Genomic DNA, 24,735 nt, shown 5'->3' on the forward strand with positions numbered 1-24,735 from the left:
TTACGAATGAACGAGCTCTTGATTAACCATGAGTGAACAACAAAGGAAAATTTGTAGAATTGTAAACATTAGTCGCTTACATGCACTAAATATCAAAAAATGAAGAAAAATACAAGCATTCCGAGTTAACTTGAATGAAGTTCACAAAAAAGAATATGTATTTATGACATAATTTAAATGAAATTCGCAAAATTATGAGCTTCGTTAAGACACAACCAATTACAAAAAAAATTGCATATTACCGTCACAAAAACCGTCCATGGTTGTGAGTTGTGACAAATTGTACCGAGAAAAGAGACTGCTCCGTTTTCATCAAACGCTTCAGAAACTTGGAAATTATTTATCGTTTTCAACGACTGCTTGGGCAGCAATATCATGTTCAAGGTGTTGGCTGGCTTCTTCAAGTGACAAGACCTCATTCATTAGTTTGCTGAGTTTTGCCATATTTTCTTCGTGAATTTGAGGAGGGACTTTTTCTTTGTATCCAGATGCATCCATCATCTTTTCCAGAGTTTCTTTTTGCCTACAAGGTGTCCATGGTTAACTAAATAATCACGAAGTCGAACACCTCATTTAGGAAGAGGATTCTTATTGCAAGAAGAATGGAGATGGGGAATCCTGATTATCATGTTTACTTAAAATAAATGTTACCAGAAAAGAAATTCGCTATGGTGGGAACGGAAACAGAAACGCAAAACATTAATTAGAGTATTGGGAACAAACGGTTCAAATGATAGGTTTTTTTTGTAATTTCTAGTACAAAACTTTAATCAGTTGTAGATTGTAGATTGAAACATATTTTCATTTTAGTATCTAGAATTTGGGGAAGAAAGTTTCCGAATCGTATTTTCTGGGGACGAAGTTTCCAAAATGGGGTTCAGTGAGAAGTTTTGGTTTCTGGTAACAAGGCTGAAGATACATAACAGCTATGATAGTTTGGAAGGGGGTGTAGCAATATGCATATAAGTAAGAACATATGTTCTATAGCAAATCACATCTAGCTCAATTCTAAGGTCCGGTCCCCCTCCGAATATTTTACAATGTTGATTGTTGCTTGTTTAGGATTCAATCACCTCGACATTTACGATGAACATGTTCCGGAGCAGGAACAGGAACAAAAAAGTTGGGACAAGCTCAAAAGTTAAAACAAAAAACGTAAAACATTAGTATAAGAACACACCTCTTTGTTTCCTCCATTTTCTTCCTCAGCTTTTCACGCTCTACTTCAGCATTAATTGTTCCTTTAAGCTTGAGATAAACCGAGAGATTTGCATTTACAACATCTACTGAACATCCAGCAGGAACAGCATCATCCTCATTCAGAATCTGAAATATTCCAGTTTAAAGAGATACTTTCAACCAAAAAAGCTCTTCTGATCAGTAGGAAGGGGAAGAAACAAAAACCCAAGACAGCACAACAAATGATGATTGCTATGTTTATATGCAGCGAAACCATGAGTGCATAAATGATGAGTTGAGCAAGTAAATAATCCAACAAAAGGACCATAATTGGACAAGGACTGCTAGCAAGCTCTTGATTAATAGAGACTACAATAAACATGAAAGTCTATAAAAAAGAATGGTACCCAGTAATCCACAAAAAAGCTTAACAACATGGACACAATCACACAAAAATGATTGTTTACATCCAGCATTTGACAAAAAAGGAAGACATAAATTACAGGATCAGGATAACCAACAATGTCTAGTAAAGAAAGCAGGACTAGCTGTACCAGTCCACTCGTCCGAGAAGATGAGAACAAGATCCAGCCAAGCATGTAAAAAAAAAACATTGCCACAGCTAATTTAGAGTAGCGAAAAACTGGCCAAGAAGTACAGAACTTTAATGATGTTATGTTTTAACACTAAGGTCACCATTTGCATCTATAAGGTCCATGAGACTTCCCTCTTATTGTAAAGTTTGTAGTACAGAAAATTTTCCATTACATAGATCGAATTTGAAAAAGCAGTGATACTTCTCCCCTTGTTGAGTTAGAAAATAAGAAAAAAAAATACAGGTGGGTGGTAGAAATGAGTGGTTAAGATGGGGAGAGAAAATAAGTTTATGGTGAGATTAAGTGGGACAAAATAGGAAATAGTGCAAATTGAGTGGGACAAACTAAAATGAAAAAGTGTGCTAGTTCATAGGGACGGAGGGAGTATATATTACTATACTAGTAAGCCTTCCAGTCTTGAGATGATACAGTGATCATATGTTATATTATAATTGAAATACATGGATCACCATGCCACCAAGCCAAATGGTCAGAAAGCTGCAAAGGTGGGGTTGGCTTCTGAAACAAAGCCAAGAAAATAATGGATGTGAATTCAAAAAAAACCGCGAATGTACCCAGCTGATGCTACTGCTAACCCATAATAGACTCACTGAGGAGAACAGAAGAAAAGATAAAGAAATGATCCCATTATTCCCATGTGAGAAAAATGACCAAGAAGAAATACAAAAAGAAGCATGAACAAAATTTTACTTGAGATCAAAAGGTGAAAATTGTGCTTAGGAGCCAGAATTGAACGGCATTTCAGTAAAGCTTTGATACAGTCATACAGAGTTGCTTTCATAACAAGGGATCTAATAATTAATTTGACACCTACAATCTGCATAAATGAGCACTTTCTTCAGGGAAGACAATCCTAAGGAGTGATACATAAGTGAGTGTGGCATGCAGACACAAAAATTGCAATCCTCAATGCTAAATAAATCGGAAAATGCAACAAAAGGTAGATGAAAAAACCAATGAAAATCTGGAAGCACAAACCAACACTTACAGAAATAGTGAAAGCGAGTCAATTGAAGGTTGATCAGGGAATATAACAAACCACATGAAGAAGAGTTGAACCAATATGATAGGAAAGACCATAAAAGCAACACAATCATATTACACATAAACATACCTTCAAAGAGGACAAACCAGCAAGAGTTAAAATTTCTAACTCATAACTTCGAATAATGTCTACAACTTCCACATTCCGGCAAAGTGCAAAAGCTGGTCTCCTGAAGAATATATGAGAATTGAGAATGCACTTGTATCAACTACTAGGAGCAAGATAAGAAAAAATGGTGCTTATAGTACAATAACATAAAAGAGAGCACAAGTGAAACCAGTATATCAAGTTAATGAACTTATTGGCATATGCTATATGGACATTTAGACATGTAAAATTAAAATGTATATGCTGACAATTTCAAATGATCTGAAGGTAAAAGAGCAAGCTTTTCTCTTATGAAGTAAAACATTACAAATATAACAAGTCAGAAAGTGGTCTGAAAGTAGAAGACCTAGATGTTGAACTTTTCTCAATATAACGCAATAGAGAAAAGGCAGCATACCACTACTGTATAGCACCACATAATTTATTAAACATTATAATAGAACTTTTCTCAGATGTTGAACTTTTCCACAAAACATAACAAAACAAAAAACAGTGAGAGAAATTTAACAAGCCAAGATCGGATGAAGAAAAAAGTGCCTGGGGTAATTAAAAACTTACATTCCAAAACAATGGAAATAATACAGCATATTAACATGCCAGTTAGTATTTAAAAGAGCAATCACGACTAATGCCATGAAAGGAGTTGTAAGTGTAAACAACTTTTGTTAACACAATTCCATAAACAAACTCAAATCACCTACCTTTCATTCCTTTCTTTTGCAGGCAGTAAAGACTTAAGAGACCTTAGAGATTTTACTGCAGACTCAACTAGCTCCATGTGCTGCTCCACATTTTCATTGGTCCACGACTGCAAGATTAAGTTGCAAACATAGGTCATCATAAAACCAGAACACGAATAGCAACAGAATGACAGTACAGCAGGATAGTAAAAAAAATCTCATCATCAAAGCACATTTTACAGTTAATAAGTGATGCACCAGTTAGGATCATACCAGAAGCCCAGCAGAACATCAAACCATACCTGTACAACAGAAGGATACTCGCTAATGACGATAGATTCTTTCCTTATAGTATCTCTAGGTTGAGGAAGTCTCTGCCACAACTCTTCGGTGACAAATGGCATAAATGGATGTAGTAGTCGAAGCCCACTATCAAGGCATACCCAAAGTGTATCCCGAGCAAAACCTCTTGCAGATGCAAATGACTCATCACTACTGACGAAGTAGGGTTTGATTACCTCTATGAATACATCACAGAGCTGGAATTGCCACCATGAGTACACAGCACTAGCAGCATCAGCAAACTCATAAGCCTCAAGTGAGGAGACAGTTTTGCCAACAGCCTTGTTCAAGACCGAGAGTATCCATTGGCAACTGGTTGGCATGACTTGAGGATTTATAGTGGTTGGAGGAGTGTAAGCATCACCCAATCTGCTCATCGCAAACTTAATAGCGTTCCACAGTTTGTTGCACCATTGCCGGTACCCAACAACCCGTTGAATATCCAAGTTAATTTTATCAGCCTGAAATAGTAAAGTTCAAACACGATAAAAAAAATTAAACCCAATAAAATAATGTGATCTCTCAGATATCAAATGCCAATTTGCATATACCTGAGCAGTATATGAAACAAGAGCAAATCGAAGAGCATCTGCCCCACATTCTGGAATGCCATTAGGGAAATCTCTTCTTTGTATATCTTTAGCTCTGGAAAGCTCACTGGGATCCAAGTTCCCTTCCTCCAGCCTCTTGTGAAGATCTTCGAGTGATATCCCATTTATAACCTCAAGAGGGTCCACAACATTCCCCAATGATTTTGACATTTTACGACCATGTGCATCACGGATCATAGGATGAAGATAGACCTACAAAAGATCAAACCATTATCTCCAAAGAGCTAGAACTATCTAAACTAAATGAATATTAAGGTAATACTGGGTAAATCACTACATTACAAACTCGCTACTTGTCGGTAAAGGATGAAATCTCAGAAAAGGCCTTTTTTCTTTAGAATGTCACAATTCACTTCAAACAAATCCCAAATTTTTCTTAGTATCTTTTTTTACCACCGTGTCCATCACACGAATTTGCTCAATTGCACCCAAAAAACAAGAACTTGGAAGTTCAGTCAGAACTTCAGTCAATTTATACAATCAAAAAAGTATAATAATTCATAGCCCATAGGAACTCTAATCTCTCAGCGGGAATAAAATGACTTTTTTCGTGCACGTCAAAGATACACTTATACAATTGTTAGCTAATAGAATTTACATAAAGCAACAAACGTTGAAATCCTACATCAACATATTAGCAACAATTAGTATAACATTGAAGTCCAATAATCATGACCAGTAAATCAAGCTAACCTTTTTAAAAGGCACGTCACCTCCCAGTTTCATCCCTAGCATCACCATTCGGGCAACCCAGAAAAAAAGAATGTCATGCCCAGTTTCAAGAACTGAAGTTGGATAGAAGTTCTTAAAATCGTCTGTCTCATCTGGCCATCCCAAAACCGACAATGGAAAGAGACCAGAGGAAAACCAGGTATCTAGGACATCAGGATCTTGAGCAATCTTAAACTTCTGCCCAGTAAATCTTCTAGCAGCCTCAGCTTGTGCCTCTTCCTCATTTCGACATACTACCCAATGATCATTATAAGCTCCCAGTTCTTTCAGTTGGTCATTCTCCAAGGTGACATACCAAGCAGGTATACGGTGGCCCCACCATAGCTGCCTTGAGATGCACCAGTCTCGAATATTTTCAAGCCATCTGGAAAATGAAGATTTAAACCCAATCCATCACAAAATATATGAAAAGCCCATAAAGAATAAAAATGATTACAAATACAAAAAAGAAAATAAAAATTGATGATTGTCAGGATTGGGTAGCATCAGCAAAAATAAGAAAAATGATTCATGATGATACGACAATTATATCATCATTATAAATAAGCTTCATATAGACAAGAAAAAATGAGTGACTGAAGCAACCATACATGAATTTTTAGTTCATAAAGAACAATTATGCTGCTTCCTTCTATATCTTGAGAAAAGGATTAGTAAATCACAGGCTACATAAATAATAACTACTTTAATTTTTGGGCATAGACTTCAGCAGAACTTTTGAGAAATACATAGATTAACCGAAGATACTCTTCACCTTTGACTCTAAAGTATATAACAGAACAAATGTGAATTGCCAAGAATCAAGAGAATATTGCTCCAAGGAAAACACAGAAGACCCGTTAGAGTACATGAAGCCTACCTTGCAAGAGCAAACAGTAAGCATCTATGATATAGATACGACAACATCCAAAATTTTGGGAAAATGTAAAATAGGCAAACCTTTTCCAATCAGCTGTATACTCTTTTGGTATAATCTCAATCTTCTTATAGTCATCACTCATAACAGCATCAAGAGCATCCTTGGCCATGGTGCTGCAATTGACATACCATTGAGGCTTTATTAATGGCTCCACAACATCATTAGTTCTTGAACAAACTCCAAGACGCATCTCATTGTCCTTAGCACCTCTATATAATCCCTGGTAACAGAAGATAAAGATATCTCTAAGAAGCAATTTTTGATATATAATATATATATATATATATATATATATATATATATATATATATATAATATATATATATATATATATATATAAAACCTTATTCCCAATATAAGAGACTGATTGCATAAACCAAAGCAAATCAGTTTATGCGATACATACAAACGAATACAGCTTAGGGCAAAAAATGAAGATGTATGTTGATATTTAGAACACAAATAACTCTATACACCGTGGGCGTGGAGACTGCGAAGCAGAGGGCACAGTGTGCTCCTAGAAGAAGACAAGTGGACAGTGGCATAAAATGGTATTACAGCTCACTTTGTTTTACAAAAACAATACTTCGAGATCAAAGTTGCATTCAAAGAAATATCCACACTTTGTGTGGGAGGGGGGATCTAGACAAAGAAATCAGGCATTGTCTTTACATATAATGAATGGACTTGAAGCATGGACACTTCCTATTTGTGTGGGAGAAGGAGCAAGACTAAAAGACTTGGCTACTAAAGGCAACTAGGTTTACGTACATGTATAAATGTCAACTAAGCTATTCAATAAAAAATTTAATTCTTTGATACAAGCACAATGTATCCATTTCCATTTTGGAAATCATGGTTACTAAAATAGTTTGGCAAAGTTAACACTCAATCATTTGAAAAAAATTTTATTACATTGCACATAAATCAAAAGATATGACAATGCTTTTGCAAATCCCAAATTTTATGGTTATTCTTCACTCAAGCAATATATGTCAACTTTGGCATACCCATTCTTCTTCTAAACCTCAAAGTTCAAACCTTCTAATTTTCTAACTTGTGCATTTTTCATTTTTCATTGCAAATAAATCAAAAGGAGAAGAAAAAATGGAATGGCTATTTTCTTTGTTTGTACATATAATTTTTTGTTTCTACTTCTTGATCTATTCCTCGTGTCCTTAAAAAAAGATTTCAGTTCTAACACATGAAAATGAACAACCATAAAATTTGCAACCATTTCTCTCCTTCCATACGTTTTTCTAGGTGATAGTGTCCAAGTCTACAATTTAGGAACAGATTCAGATTTTGCTTTGATATTTATGTTGAACCATGCTAACTCAAATGCATCAAAAGAATTTTGTGTCCGGTTAAGGCTTATAAATATCTTTTCAAATTGAAATAAAAACAAGGGGAAAAATGCCTCATCTTGACAAGAGAAAGAAATCACCAAAAAGTCATGGTTTTAAGCAAGCACCTAATATTTAAGTGGAAAGTATAATGGATTGGGAATATAATATGAGAAAACAGGTTTACCTTGGCTGGACTAGGAAACTGACAATCAACAAAGTAAGTTGGTATTTGTCGCAATGTTTTCCCACAATGGTTTTTTAATTCATGCAGGCAACCCCATAGTGTTGGGACTAAAGCTTTGGCATTTTTGTTGTTAACTTATGTCCGTTTTGGAAGGGTAAATGTCTTTGTGCAGCTTACTCTCATCCCCGACATACATCACCTTCAAAGTGCCTTTCTGTCCCAAAAAAATGTGCTAGAAAAGAAATCATTACTAAGACATTGCTTAAGCCACTACTCAACAGGGTTTCATGATGATATTCCAAGCAGTTCTCACGCAATATACATCATCAAGATGCTTCCTCCGTCTCTTTTTATAGTACCGTAGCCACACATGTTAAGAAGGATGAAGTGTTAATGTGATTTTCAGAATGGATTAAGTGTAAAGAGAAATATATGGATTGGTCGAACAACTAGTGGGAGTTGGAGGGATCAAAAGGTGGAGAAATGGGGTATGATAGAGAAAAAGATATTACCAAATAAAGAAAATTCTAACAGGTACAAACAAAAAGAGACTGATAAAAATGAAAACAGGGACACACAAAGATGGAGGGTGAATCAATGTAACCTCAGAGCAACCAACTCAATTATTATATATGATATTTGGTATACACCAAGCAGACACATTCACCAGACATATGAAATATAGAACTAATCATAAACATGAAAACCTAAGACATCGGCCCAATTCTAAACTAAGCTTCCTGACTAAGATAGGTGAATATAAGTAGGCCACAAGATAAGACATTCCAAGGAGCTACAACAAGCCGGTGAGAGGTTAGGTAACAACACCTTTTCTTCCAAGGCTTTCGTTACTGCTACACGAGCTTTGAATCTCGGCATCCCTGCAAAATCTGGCCCCCCATTGCTGTTTATATTTCCATCATCTGTGAAGATATTGATGAACTCCAGCTTGTGACGCTTTCCAACTTCAAAATCATTGGGATCATGAGCAGGCGTAATCTGCAAGAATATTGAATAATGCATCTCAAATTGAAAGAAAGGGGGGAGAGAAAAGACTGCCGCAGAAAAAAAAACAAAAAAGCAAATGCTTTTTATACCTTGACAGCACCAGTCCCGAAATTTGGATCAACAAGTATTTCATCACAAATAATAGGAATCCTTCTGCCATTAAAAGGATGGATTGCCACTTTACCATGCAATTTCTTGTATCTTGAATCATCTGGGTGTACAGCAATTGCTGTATCACCCAACATTGTTTCCACTCTAGTGGTAGCAACAACAATCTCACCAAGGTTTTCTTCCAATGGATATGCAAATTCTGTCAACACACCAAATTCCACAGGATCTACATATCCAGGAACATTTCTGAATTCCCTTCCTTTCAGATCAACATAATCCACCTACAAAATCCAAATTTCATTCGAGAACTAAAAAAAAGGTAATGTGCAGTGTCAACATCATCATATAAAAGAGACATACCTCGATATCAGATATTGCAGTTCTCAACACACAATCCCAGTTTACCAATCGAAGATCCCTACATGCCAAACACAACAAATAGATAATGTCTTTAAAAAGGGAAATGTGCAAGAAAGACTCCATTTAGTACAAAGTTGAAATGAATATTAATATGAGCTCATAGGCTGGAGCTATGATCAAAGGGTAAAGGTAACAAAATATGAAGACATGCATATACAATTAGACATCAACAGGAGATCAGCAATAGATTTAACGTGTCACTTCAGGCTACAGAATTTCAAAGGTGCACAAGAGGATAGGTAGACAAAGTATGCTATATCACTTGTTAAGAAAGTTAAAGTCTGCAGTCAACTACCATCTCAATAATCAGTTTGCACAATGAATCAGACCTTACAGTAACTGCTATTTAGCGACTCCTAGGGGAATTATGTGGCTAAGTTGTCATATAAATGCAGGTTATAATAGGATTTTTGAGCCATGAGCCATGATCCAGTAACATTAAGAGGAAAAAAGAAACATACTGAATAAGAGAGCAAAAATTGAGCTTCTCTTTTGATAAAATGAATAAAAAACTCTGGGGATATCAAGATACCAAGGGAATTATAAAAAAAAATAAATAAATAAATAAATAAAGTCAATATAAAACAAGAGCAAACCAATAGGAAGAACCCAGAATACTCATTATTTAACCCCCAGACTGGTGTATATATGACATAACAGGGTGTTGTCAAAGAACACAGGCACTTGAAGAGAAGATCAACAGATTATCAGCAATTTAAAATCTTAGATTTAAAATCTCTATTTACATCCGCAAATCAGTAATATTGTGTAGGCAGTTTTTTTTGGCTTGGTTGGGAAATTCAGTTATCATCTTCACTAGATATTTGTTTACCGTAATAATCCCCATGTTTTGACATAATACTCATACCTAACTTTCTTTTAGGGAGCCTAAGTGTTTTTGGTACAATTGTTCTTAAAATGGTTCACTTCTAGGAAATTTCCTAGGGTGAACATGAGTAAGGAAAAAGTGTCGGAGAATTTCGTTACTTAGACTCTTCATTTTACGTAAAGTACTTGTACCGAACAATCGGAAACATACCCTGAGCAACGTAACAAAGCTAATGGAAATAGTTGTTGATCATAGATGCACAAATTATTAACAATCATATTCACTACATCAAGCGTGTTACTACTACGACATTTAGAATATACCTATTCTTTCTTATATCTCCACAAAATATAATTTCACTACATGGGTTCAAAAGATGAAGGTAGTTAAAGTATATTAAGATGGATAAATCGAAAACCCCAAAAGGATAGAATTTGAAGTGAATACTTGATCTCCAACTATAAAACAAAATGATTTGAACGTTCATCCCCCAATGTCTCAAACTAGACAACATAAACCAATAAGCTTGCTCAACTTCAAATATATTACATCTACCACTAAGTTTAAGCCAGCCAGTTCCAATAACTAGTTATCAGTCAAAACAACGAATCAACAAAACAAGATTAATACCTAGCTAATCATCAAGCATACCTATATATAAGGCCCTCATTGTACAACCTTACAAATGCTTCTGTTACTGCCTTCGATCGTTTCTCATCCATCGTAAAACACTGGAGACAGGAGAGAAAGGAGAAAAAGGAAGTTACACAAAACAACAAAAAATAATTCTGCAGTATAATTGGAAAATTAAAAAGTATCCACACCTCTCTCGACCAATCCATGGATGCACCAAGACGACGCTGCTGCTTCAAGATTTTGCCGCCGTACTCATTTTTCCAGTTCCAAACCTTTTGTTACAAAAGATTAGAGGAAATTCAGGTATTAACTTTGACCCATGTTGACAATGGAAATCAACTCAGATAATAAAAAAAAAGAATGTGAACAAATCTCACCTCCGATACAAACCTTTCTCGGCCAAGATCATGCCTGGTTTGTTTTCTTTCACGCATAATTTTTTTCTCCACAACAACCTATCAAAATCAACATATCAGAATAAGCCAAGCATCTTTTAAAATGGGTTAAGCAATAAGAGCAGATTTATGAGCAAGAAAGCTGGGCACTTACCACGAAAACATATCAAAATATACAACAATTGAAATTCCTTTAGTGATGAATAGGATAGCATGTACAAATAGTTAGTGGACATCAAATGATCTCAGTCAAAAGAGAGTTTAGTGATGTAAAAGTGATACGGGAACAAAGGTACAAAACAGCAAGTCTTAAAAAATTCAAGGAAGAAAATCTAGAAGAAAAAAACAACGAAGAACAAAAACACAGAAACTTTATAGCCAGAGAGGAGAAATTATATTTAAAAAATTGACAAGTCAATCAGTCTATGGTCTCTTTCAAAACCAGCCTTTCAATTTGAGGAGTGAAACAAATGTATGTCTCTTAAGTGAAAATAAAAATATCTGACTAGAAAAAAGATACAATTAGAAGTTAAAATGTCTCATAATAATTCAAACAAAAGATAAAATCTCAAGACGTTCTTCAATTCATGGCCGTTATAATTAAACTTTATACTGCAATAATAGATTTCCTTGCTTTTCTTTGTAAACATTTCATGCTGGCCTTGGGCAGCACTTAGTTGGCAGTAGCCAGGAAAAACGGCAGAAACAAAGTAAAACTAAGACATTCTAAAACTAACTAAGAAAAGGAATCAAACAGCAATCATGTATAGGAATAAGCATGTCTTCCCCCTTTCAGAACCTGAGAAACCACGCTCCATAAAAACAACCAATTTTCTCCTTCCTTTTCTACTCATACACCTCGACTTCTCTTTCCACCACTTCACTTCCTAATTTAATATTATTCTTACTTAAATCCTCTATTTAACCTACAACCATTTGTCTTCCCTTTATACTCTCTCCCCTATTACTTCATTCATTTTCGAGACCACAAAAGAAATGAAAACTATGCGCTAATGTTGTCCACATGGCAACTCTTAATAAGATTTGGCTCTTGCGCCAATAATCTAAAAGAGGAAAGAAATAGCTTCAACCCCATAGTTTGAGTCTTTGAGTTTTTGCACCACATCCATGGGTTAGAGGTATAGTAGAGAGAAGAACTTAAAAGCCCTCAAAAAAAGCCATGTTTGTGCTTGTGCTTGTGTATTCTCTCAGTAGGAGAGCTATGTCAGGAAAAATATATCGCACTGCTAGCAGTGAAGGCGACAGCTAGTATCAAGTAATGCTTATCATCAAAGGTATTCTGGTGGCCAACTGGAACCTGTAGAACAGGACAGTCAAAACCAAAATAGAGTAGACAAATCAATCTTTACAAGTTCCTCTCCATTGACACCATGATAAGTAAAACTGCCATCAAATCTTTCGAAACCTTATGAAAAATGTATAACTTGTAAAGCATAACCATATATCTTGCCTCGTGCAATCCCTTATCAAGTGAGCCAAATCGCTGTACAAAATTAATTTTGAAAAATGATAAAGTACGTTTTTAAAAGAAAATAAAAATAAACCCCCTTCTATGTGAGATATCCAGCCAGAAAGACTCTCTAACTGCAACAAAGAGTAACACAATTGCAGCCCAGAAAATAAATTCAAACAAATTTACAACAATTAACAAACTCATCAAGTAAGCACTTCCAGGTACCTTAAAAAGAGATTATCAAACATAAATAAATCTTAAATTTGACCTGTGTTGCTATCCCAGCATGATCCATTCCAGGAACCCACAATGTATTGTATCCAGACATTCTCCGCCAGCGTATGATTGTGTCCTGCATAAAAAGATAACTTACTCAATTATCAAATCAAATAAAATCCAGAGAGTGATGAAAAACAAGCCAAACCTCAATTGCACCAGTAAGAGCATGGCCAATATGAAGCGCTCCAGTGACATTTGGTGGTGGAAGAACCTGCACAGAACAATTTGAGCGATGATTTTCCACAATAAGCTCACCAAAGATTAACAATGGTGAAGAGCCTGCCTAGGATAGAAAATTGAACATAAACACCAACAAAAACCAATGATATCCATGCAATACGGTAAAGGATAACCAGATACAGTAAGCCTACACCAATTTCTGTTATCAGTTTACAAATAATTTATCAGAACTGCAAGTTTCTGGGTTTGCCAGGCCAACGTGATCGAGTCTTCTATATCCATCCAATTTAATGCATAGGGCTAATGGCAGCATAACCTCATAAGATCAACATAGAAAAAGAAAAAAAAACAGATAGCAATTAGACTGTCGAAGACCCCACTTGATGATAAAAAAATGAAATTCACAGCCATTTATTGGGTAGTTAAAAATATAGCGTTTGATGCCACACAATAGCCATTGAATGTACTTTGACCGTCTTCTCCAATAACAAGGGGGTAAATTCATACTCTTTCGCCTTTGGCTTCTCTTTAATGAGAAAAAAGTACCATAAAATGTTCTCTTTCTCTCTCTTCTAGTCTTCTACTCTCTTCTCGCCTTCTACTTATTGAACTACTTGACCATTCTACAGAACGTTACATTAAATGCAATTCAAAGTATAAGCTTGTGTGGCCGAAGGACGGGCAAAGAGGGAGGGGCAGAAGATGGGAATGTGGTTCCTACCGGTAAACTTTTATACACATAATTATTTGATATACAATGTTATATGACTGCTTCACCAGCTTCTAGAAATAAACCTATGAGTTTGAGATGTAGTAATTAGAGCATTATTGCTTTCTTTTTCACCCTTACAACTATGATTTACAAACGCACCCTGATCCATTAAGTAGCATTGGGCTAATAGACGTCTAATATAACTTTCCCTTTAGCTTTAGGAACAAACCTTGATCACATGAGACTCTAGTTATTTGTCATTCCCACTTAATCCTATGGGTCACATCCTGCTGAATATCTCCGATGAAATATGGACACAATGTACTTGAAACATCCTCCTTCATAGATTTCTTTATCTTCTAACTTTGTAGCATCTTTCATTATCTCATTTGTGCTAATGTTACATTTTTTTGTACTCTGTCAATCCGATTTATTTTAAACCCGCACGATTCCAACTCTCGTCTTCGTTTTAATTTAACATTTACCCCTTTCCTGGTCTCATCTATCAAAATGTCGACGGCATACATCATGCACAAAGCACGCCTCTTTGAATCAATGGAGTTATCTCATCTAGGACATAGGGCTAATTGTGATTGAGAAATCCTAACATTTGCCTTCACTTCTCAATACTTATCTTTCACAATATTAAAATAAAAAAGGACAACACTTCACCTTCTACCAAGATCCAACAATTGACTTAATGATTCATTTCAAAGAAATGCTTCTACTAAGTTGGTGTTTGGCACAACAGACAACTCTACTCCAAAATACAAAAACTTTAGTTAGAACCATTTCAGCTTAGACCCAAACGAACAAAAATAAATATTCCACAACAGAATATTTGACATGACTTTTTGGTTTTGAAAAGATTGAGAGAAGTGTAGCATAGCATTCCAAAATGCAATAGCACCATGTCAAACACAAGGGCACTAGTAAAGAGTTCAAATCAGCACTCACAATCACAAAAGGTGGTTTTGAGCTATTAGAGTCTGCCACAAAAAAGCCAGATTTTTCCCACCATGCATACCATCTGTGCCAACAATTCAGCAAAATAGCATTAACGCAAGCAAAACAATTATTTTGCGAAAGCATCAAAAAATTTGTTACTCACGATTTCTCCACTGCAGCAGGAGAATATTGCTTTGCCATTAAAATGGAAAGCTTCTTCTTCTCACCAAGCGATGTCTCTGGATCTAAATAATGCTTTGGATCCTCTTCCTCAGCATCCTTCCTTATGTTCTTCCTTTCTGTCTTCTTAGTGGTACTAGTTGGTTGTGTCTAGCCAAAATTTTATCATGTTATTAAGAGGTAGAAAGATCATTTACCAGAAAAATTCACAGAATTGTATGTAGTCTCTTACGATTCATGTGTAGAAACCTGGCATTCTTCATGAATTGAAGATTAGTACAAGAATACATACCTGAAGTTTGGCAACTTCCGCTTTAAGCGCTGCCTTCTGTTTCTTCAATTCTTTTGCTTTTGCCTGGTCAGCAAAATGTATCAACGTACATCAGTCATATCACGATGAAATATCACAACGAAAAGCTTTTTGAAAAAATCCAAAAAGAGTCGGAGTAAGAGCGATTAGACAAGTAACAGCAGATTTACAAACTCAAATACCCGGAGCACAAAAGGAGACTGAAAGTAAAGTAGTAGAAATACAAAGAAAAGAACACAAATCTTTTTCAAAATGATTTTCACCGGAAGTTTGTGGGAATTTTTTACTGAAATTTTGTGGTTAAAAAACGTGTACTTGTATTTCAAAGATTTAGGTGTCAAATACACTATTTAAAGTGTTTCGTAAAATTTAGTCAAGAACTTAAATGCTAAAACCCTCATTGAGCTTCTTTTTCCTGAATGGGCGGAAATCGATAAGGTTGTAATAGTTAGAAGTCTCAATTCACAAAGTTAAATAATATTGTAGTCTTGTGAACACAGAATCCTTAACAATAAAGCTTGCTATACCCTAATCATATTACATGTACCTGCACTATCACAGCTAAGTTCATAAACACTTGATGTAAATAATTATATGAACAAGTTCGTCTAATCACTTAGTATACTTCTATCATTTACCGGATATGACCAAGTATCATGTACTTGAACTCAGTGCAACAAACCAGCAATATAATGGTATATACAAAAAATCTACTGCATTTGTTCTAAGATTGAATGCAACAATGTGTGCAATTATCATGTGCATCCAATTCAATTTACAATTGAGTTTAAATAGCTTCCTCTAGTGAACTTTTAGTCATCCTACAACTTTCCAAGAAAATACTCTATTCATTTGGTTTCAGTTGCAAGTTGCAAAATTAAAGGTTGGCACAATTTGTATGAAACAATTCTTAAGGAGCTCATGTACTTGGGGGGAGAAGGAGAACACAAAAACATTCTACTACCCAAATGCCACTAAGTGCTTCAGTCTAGGTCAATTTGAGGGTTGGATGCACGCAACCATAACCTTATAATAAAAAGGGTTTGTTTCCATTTTTCAATTGAACCTAACACCCATAAAAAATAATATTTTAACTAATTCAATCATCCCAAAAAATAAGTGTTAGAACTCACAAATATTAAAGAATGAATGGATATATCGAGTCATGAGCTGCATATCATATAGACACAATGAGAACAGACCAAAAATATCAATGCTTCAAACACCATTAGTATGCCATTTTTCTCTTTTCGAGAAATCAAGGTCTTAATAAAATAATCTTTGTATCCAAAGAATTTAAAGCGTCAACCACTAGCTTACTTTCTATCATTTCAATGTGGAATAAAATTAATATATCAAACATAGTTTTTAACTCGAGAAATGCTCCTACACATCTAACTTCAATACACTTAGCACACATAAACAAATAGTGCAAGCCGCAAAGTTCATCTATTAAGCAATCAAAAGGCAATAAAACTTTCAATTGCAGGTAGTGTGAGTGTGAATTAAAATTGTAAATAACAAGAATGACCATATGGAAAAATTGCAAGTACCACCAACCTTTTCTTCCTTTTTTTTCTTCCTTTCAAGATCTTCGGCAGATGTAGGGACCTCAGGATCAACCTGCCAATTACATACAGTGATTAACAATTCAAATCCTCAAATGAAAATTTTGACTTCAAGGTACAAAGAGAGAAAATGAGAGAGAAAAGAGAGAAATCCAATTGATTGTGCTAATGTTTCGTTAACTAAAATTTGAAAGTAAACAGCAAATGAAATTGTTCTGATTGTCCCAAGAGGTTTTGTTTTAATCTAACTCAAAGTATCTTTCACAATCCAGTCCAACTCAGTAGAAAGATTTCAAAAAATTCACACCAAATCTAATGATATAATGCCCACTAAATGCAAAACGTCAAAATGTTGAAGTAAAAAATGTAAAAATAGATTGATACAAGAAAACCATAGTAGTAGAGGAAGACAAAAAGAACAACTTTAGGGAAGTGAAAAGATATGAGGCTCACCATGGTGTAGTATGGACGAAACGTAAAGCAAAATATGCAATTTTACTTTTAACTCTATTTACTGTATCGTTTAATAAAGTTTGCCTCAAACGCTCCCAACTAGACCTGCAAGATGATGAATCGTTAACTATTAGATATTAGTGATTCATCAACGATGGAGCCAAAGATTTATGGATTGCAGTATAATGGTTTACTATAGTATTCACGTAGTCAATCACAAGAAAAGGAGCACTAGGTGTTCATGATGACAAACATAGACTGAAAAAGTTATATTTCAATATGCATAGAATTCTCCCTCTAGTGCTTTGTATATTCCAATGCTCTCTCCCTATGCATAGCATAGATATAACAAACTTATTCTCTTACTGAAGACAAATACTACAAACAGTTCACTAAGCGAGTGTCTTCTACTTGGTGTCAACAGAGGAGGCAGTAATGTAGTGAAAAGGGGCAGGAAAAATTATTAGGCATTCAAACAACATCCTTTTGCTAATACTGATCCACTTCACAAGTCCCCAAAAGTTCGCATGTCCTACGTAAGATCAATCAGTACAATCACAAAAAACTATGAAATCTACTCATAAATCCAAAAATTACCAACAAAATTCACACGTCACCAATAGTCGAAATCTAACATATAATTCAACTAAAAAAACACAATGACACAAATCAAATGTCTAATGTAGGCTCACATTCAGCTCATAACCGATATACTCATACATAAGTAGTTACCTTTAGAAGTAATGACACAATTGCTGAACAAAAATTCACAAATTTTCATCAATCAATTATACCCAATTCACTGTATTCAATCATATTTATCACCAAATAGCAATGGAATATTCAACAATAGATTAACATGTTGGCTATTAGATTTTCATGTCTTTTTAGAGTAGAAATAACTCATAGACTCAAGCAAATAATACTAAACATGAACAGATAAACGCCTAACTACCCACAGTTAGTGCAAGTCGGAAACATATAAAAGTAATAATTGCCCTACTAGAATTTAAACATCATTCTACATACCAAAGAACTGCCAATGATATTCCATGAATAGCATTCCCTTTCCCTCCCAACCCTCGAGCATATGAAGGATAAATTTATACATAAAGCAACATAACTTACAGTTGAAATTGTATAAAAAAATAATTTCAAACAACTTATCAGATTACACTTTTAAAACACATTTTGATCTCTAGCTGCTCCTTCCATCCCTTTCAATATGCTATATTTTTCATTTTCACTACTTTCTTTGATTTTTATTCTTGCATTTATTCACTCTTCTAATAAAAAACCACAACCATCAGTTAAAATATAAATTTGCCGCTGGTTTGTACATGAACTAGAGGGCATACATTAACAAAAATAAAAGAAAAACCCATAAAGTAACCTTCGATAACGAATGAAAAAAAAAAGGTAGATATTGGTCAAAATTGGATTCACTTGAAAGAAAACCCTTACATTAAATCAAAATTTTGATTCATTATTAATAATTTTTGCCCCTTTCAATCGGTCTAATGTCAGCTAAAAAAAAATAGGATAAAATCAAAATGGCACCTCTAAAACGAAAGAGTGATTCGGAATCAGCACGAATGGAGACTGCGAGAATAGGGCGGTGAGCACTGGGCACAGTGGCGGCACAAGATTGATCAATTGTACGAAGAGTGTGTAAAACAACTAAACAAGGAATGAAGCAAACCCTATCAGGGTTTTGGAATTGGGGGAATTTAGATTTTTAAGTGGCTTTTACAATTTGCTGTTTTTAAGTGGATTGAAATAAAATAGTAAAATTTTATTCAACTAAATAAAGAGAAAATTAAATAGCAATTTCCCAATATATGCTAAAAAAATTATGAGAAAACTAAAGCGGTGTAAATAAACTTAAAAAAAGTCAAAATTAAATTGTTAATCATCCACATTTTTTTATAAACATTTAATTTTTCTTTTGCCACTAATTCAAATGGAAACAATATAATTATATTGATTATAAAATTTTACAGCAAAAATTTCAAACTAATAATGATAATGTATAATCATACCGGTGTTTAAAAATTATAATAAATCTATATTTTAATATTAATAATTTCATGCATTGCACGAGTTTATATACTAGTTTTAGTATATTGACGAGTATTAATGAGATGCTACGACATTATTTTTTATAATAGAAAATGTTGCATTTAAATCTAATAGACAAAAAATTGTTGTAGAAATAATTAGATTTTATTGGTTGATAAGAGTAACTTTTGAGCGAATGGGTTTTATCAAATGATACTGTATCAATACATTAATCAGTCCATACAGAGTCTGTGTATGCTCTACGACAAATGAAAGACAATGTATGGAACAATGTATTTTAAATGTGATAGTATAAAAACTACTATTTAATAAAATAATATATCTACTATACAAAAGATATAAATTTTTTTAATTTATGTACATATTTTTATTAAAAAATTAATAAAGAACGACAAAAAAGAAACAATGTCAAATGTAATTAATATTGTGTCTTGTAATAATCAATATATAGTCCTATATTTCTAATGATTTAGAAACTAACAATTTATTTGAAAAAGTATTATTCTCTTACTTTTTATAACTACGCAAAGAAAAAGTTTATAAGGTCGTGGATTGCAAGAGTATTATATTGTATGAAATTATAACACAATTAAATAACATGTTTTTCAAGTAATTTTTTTTCAAATAATATTTTTAATATCTTATCAAAACTAATATAATTTTTTATGTTTAGCTTAAAATTATTTTGAGTTCTTATAATATAATATAACGATTTTGAGTATGAATTCTCGCAATATTTACAATCTTTTGTTTTTTGATTTTTTCTAATAAACAACTAATGGTTAGTAATTAATTTACTAAAATCTTCAAGAATACTATTTTGTACAACCAACTGAACAAATAGGCTATTTAAATTCACCAACATCCAACAACTATTTGCTAAACACTCTTATTTGAGGAAACCTTAAAGGGATTGTTTGGTAAATTGTTTATAGTTTGGCTTATTTGCTGACTTTTTGATTCGTGATTTTCTATTCGCCAAATAATCATAAAAAATACATTTGACTAATGCCTTTCAACCCTACATAAAAGCACTAATATGGCCTATTTGGTGATTAACTTATAGTTTTTAGCTTTAACCGAGTCAATTGAGCTATAACTTGTAGCTTGTGACATTAACTTTAAATATAACTATTTACTATAATTATAAGGGAAAATTGTAAACAAACACCTTTTAAAACCCGGTTTTTGTAAAGAAACACCTTTTAAAATTTTTTTTGCAAATAAACACCTTTTAAGACACTTTTTGTTAAATTAAACACCTTAATTGGAATTTCGGTGGGTTTTGTCCAAATTCCGACGTTGAAAAAGCTATATGAGTTGCATATTGCGCGATTGATTTCAAACGCAGGGTAGAGTTCAATTGTTCGCGAATTTCTTCTCCATCTTCCTCATCTTCCTTTCCTTCCCTCCATATTTCCCTTCAGCATTGTTGATTGTGACCGAAGATTCGTTGCTCTGTTAATTCTTGTCAATTGTTAAAGGTAAAGGTTTTTTCGCAATAAAGTTACTCTCTTTTTGATGTCAATTGCATTGTAAATCGAATTTTTAATACAGTTGTTTAATTGTTACGCATTAGTACATTGTGTTTGTGGAAATCTGAAATTAGGGTTTGTATTTGGTAATTGTGCAAATGAGGACAAAAAACCCTGTATTTAATCCTTCAACTGGTATCAAATGCATTTTCAACCTAAAAATATGGCATGAGGGACGGTTTGTTAATAAGAAGAAAAGGAGGTTGTATGATGAAGGGTGCCTTGATATCAAAGTGGGTTGTTCTGAAATCAATTTTTTTGGTGTTGTACAATTAGTTAGAAAGGTCATTCTGAGGAAAGATGCTGAGTTTACTGTATATTATAGGAGGAAGGGGAGGAGCTTGATGAATGGTTTAACTGAATTTACACCCAACACACCTTTAGTTGATGTATTGGCAACGAAAGATGAGAATGATTTCATTACTGTATTTGTGGAGTATGGTCAGAGTACATTGGATGTGGGTTCTTTGGATGCTGTTGGTGGAGTTGAGGAGGATAATGATAGTTATGGATTTGAGCAGGATAGTGATGATGCTGGAAGTGAGGACATTTGTGAATTTGAAGATGCTGTAAAGAATTTGGACATTGAAGATTGTGGTTGGGCTGGGCCTAAGGTATTAGAAGGTTGCCTAAGTACTTCTGTTGGCCCAGAAGCTGAGTTGGACCACAATGAAATGGTAAATAATAGCCAAAACCCTAAGTGCAAAAGTAGAAAAAATAGCAGCCTTCAGGAGAAAAACAAAGTCTTGTTTTGAACAAGTAACCATTGAAGATGCTGAACCACAGATTGGAACAGAGGATGATGTATTATATGATGGTGCTGCAGATGAAGATATACCAGTAGGTGGTGATTTATTTGCAGAAGGTGTCACCAAGAACTTGGATAGTACGGTTGAGAACGGCCTGCAACAGCACAAGTTCCCTCAACTGACTGTTAGGGATGAAGAGGTTGAAGTGAGAGAAGATGATGATTTGAATGAAGACTCAGAAGAGGAAGGCAGTGGAGCAGAATCAGATGATGATAAGGTAGATGATGGACCAGTATTCAATCCTAAGGTTGACTTTAAAAAAAATGTGGAGTTGAAGAAGGGAATTAGATTTGAAAGTGTGCAGGATGTTAGGAAGGCCATTAGGCACCATGCTATTATGAACAGGTATGATTACTATTTCTTGCATAACAATTCAAGAAGAGTTAGTGTATATTGTAAACATAGATGCAAGTGCCCATTGAAGTACGGTAGGTATATACAATGCATATGTGAGGAGCAGAAGTGTTTGTTTAGAATTCATTGTAGAAAATTAAAATTGGAGGAAACTTGGCAGATTAAAAGCATGACCAGTGAACATAGTTGTGGATTTCACAGTGCAAATTCCAAAGTTACATCTGAATTTTTAGCTGAAAGGTATTTAGACCATTTTAGGGATGACCCCAATCTGAAGCTCAAATACTTCATGAAGTTGATTCTTAGGGACATTGGGGTAAGTGTGAAGTATCATAAAGCCTATTATGCCAAGGTCATTGCTCTTCACATGATTCATGGTAGTGCATTAGAGCAATACCAAAGGGTTTGGGACTATGTTGCTGCAGTTAGGAAGTATGTTGTTGGTTCATCTGCATTTGTTGTTGTCAGTGACATAGAAAGGCCCCCAACAACATTTCAAAGAATGTACATCTGTTTGCAGCCTTGTAAGGAGGGGTTTCTACAAGGTTGTAGGCACGTAATTGGTGTTGATGGTTGCCACCTGAAAGGGCAATGGCCAGGAGTATGTTTGGTAGCTGTTGGTAAAGATGGGAATAATAACTTGTTTCCCATAGCGTGAGCTGTTGCAGAAGTTGAAAATAAAGATAGTTGGACATGGTTTCTTGATCTGTTGACGAAAGATCTTGGTAGTGTTACTGAACACATAACTTGGGTCCATGAAAATGAGCAGCTAACCTTCATGTCTGACAGGCAAAAGGTACAATACCCTGGCTCTTTTATGCTCCATTTCAAGTATTCCATTAAATAATTTAACACATTTTTTGTGAAACAGGGACTACTGGATGCATTATCCAAAGTACTGCCAAATGCAGATATAAGGTATTGTTGCAAACATATATGGGCCAACTTCAAACTCAATTTTGCAGGAACGGCTTTTAAATCTTTGTTTTGGCAAGCAGCAAGGGCAGGGACCAAGGCAATATTATAAACTCTTCTCTTGTTTAAATAAGGCAATTTTAGTGTATTGTTGCTTAAATAATCAATGAACACACTTAAATAATGCAGGACAAATTCAATGAACAAATGCAAGCCATTAAGATGTTGTCTAATGATGCTTTCAAGTATTTAGACAACATCCCTGTTCAAAAGTGGAGTAGGCATGCTTTCAACCCCAAGTCCAAGTCAGCCATGGTGTTGAACAATTGTTGTGAGTCATTTAATTCGGTTTTGAGGGAGTGTAGAAACAAACCTATATTGAGCATGATGGAGTGGATAAGAAGATATGTCATGGCAAGGCTTTCAACAAAAGGGAAGGTTGTAGGAATTATCATGGATCAATCATGCCAACTGCTATGAAGGTGCTCAAAAGTGCCCAAGAAATGTCCAAGAACTGCTTTGAGACAATTTCTGATATTGACTTGTTTGAGGTTGATCATGATGGAGATAGATGGGTGGTTGACTTGAAAAGGCATTCATGTGGTTGTTTCAGGTGGGATTTGACAGGAATTCCTTGCTGTCATGCATTCAAATGCATCATGGCATTCAGGGGCAACCCTGAAATGTATGTGCACAAGGCATACAGTAAGGAGATGTATGCATTAGCCTATGCACCTATTTTCCAACCAATGCCTGGAATGAAGCAATGGGATTCTACAGAGCATCCCAAACCTAACCCTCCTGCTGTGAAAAAGCTCCCTGGCAGACCATCACAAAAAAAAAAGAATCAAAGAGAAGGGTGAGGGGGAAGCTGAACATGAACCTCCAGTACTAAGAAAGAAGAAGCCTAATGCATGCAGTAACTGTGGAGGTCTAGGCCACAATAAAAGCAAATGCAAGAACCCACCTGCACCCCCTAAACCTCCAGCAAAAAGAGGAAGGCCAATGAGTGATGGTGTTCCAAAACAAGCCATAAAGAAGAAAAGGGGTAAAATGAGCCAAAGTCAAGAAGAAATCAACAACAACTCCTCACAACCAGTAGATTCATCTCAAACATCTCACACTTGAATTTAGTACCTCTGAAGTTTGTTTGTTAAACATTATTACTTTTTATTGCTTAGTCAATGACTTTATATGTATTTTCATGTTATGGATGACATTATGCATTATGAGAATTGGTTGAATGCTTAACAAATGGATGATATGCAAGCTGCACAGTATAAAATGGATACAAAAAGAGAAACATCTAACATATTTGATTCAATACTACAAGTTTACATTAACCAAACTAGTTTACATTAACCAAACTAGTTTGATTCAATATTTGATTCAATACAATACTACAAGTTTACATTAACATCTAACATCTAACATATTTGATTCAAACACATAAACGACTGATGAGTTTGGTTGAATACTTCAAAAGTACATATTGAAATTGAGGCAAAAGCATAAACAACCAACAACATAACCAAACTAGTCCATCATCTTAAATACAGTTCCTAAAAATAAAACAACCAAAAGAGCCAAAAATTGACATTTGCTGCAGTTTTTTGCCACCTTCAACCTCCCAACATGCCAACCGTCTGATTTGTCATACACCGACCTACTCAACCCACTCCTCAGCACAATCAATTCATTCATCAATTCCTTCTTCACCTCCACCAACTCATTAATAGTTACCCTTTGCCACTCTACTTGATCCGCATCA

At 34.7% G+C, this 24,735-nt stretch overlaps 1 protein-coding gene across 1 annotated transcript; it reads right to left on the reverse strand.

Annotated features, from left to right (window-relative positions):
- Positions 1 to 19,056, reverse strand: LOC130809144 (valine--tRNA ligase, mitochondrial 1). Its single transcript, XM_057674790.1, has 22 exons — positions 18,830 to 19,056; positions 17,270 to 17,374; positions 16,809 to 16,871; positions 15,231 to 15,293; positions 14,922 to 15,088; positions 14,768 to 14,840; positions 13,064 to 13,129; positions 12,908 to 12,991; positions 11,148 to 11,225; positions 10,959 to 11,042; positions 10,786 to 10,865; positions 9,246 to 9,303; positions 8,864 to 9,166; positions 8,595 to 8,765; positions 6,254 to 6,453; positions 5,276 to 5,678; positions 4,523 to 4,774; positions 3,932 to 4,432; positions 3,651 to 3,757; positions 2,911 to 3,010; positions 1,181 to 1,326; positions 1 to 523 (listed from the first exon to the last, which is right to left on the reverse strand). The coding sequence occupies exons 2-22, from the start codon at positions 17,270 to 17,272 to the stop codon at positions 337 to 339; spliced, it is 3,189 nt and encodes a 1,062-aa protein (XP_057530773.1). The 5' UTR covers positions 17,273 to 17,374; positions 18,830 to 19,056; the 3' UTR covers positions 1 to 336.
- Positions 19,057 to 24,735: the final 5,679 nt, after the last annotated feature.

Source organism: Amaranthus tricolor, chromosome 3 (genome assembly GCF_026212465.1).
Source record: "Amaranthus tricolor cultivar Red isolate AtriRed21 chromosome 3, ASM2621246v1, whole genome shotgun sequence".
Taxonomy (NCBI): domain Eukaryota; kingdom Viridiplantae; phylum Streptophyta; class Magnoliopsida; order Caryophyllales; family Amaranthaceae; genus Amaranthus; species Amaranthus tricolor.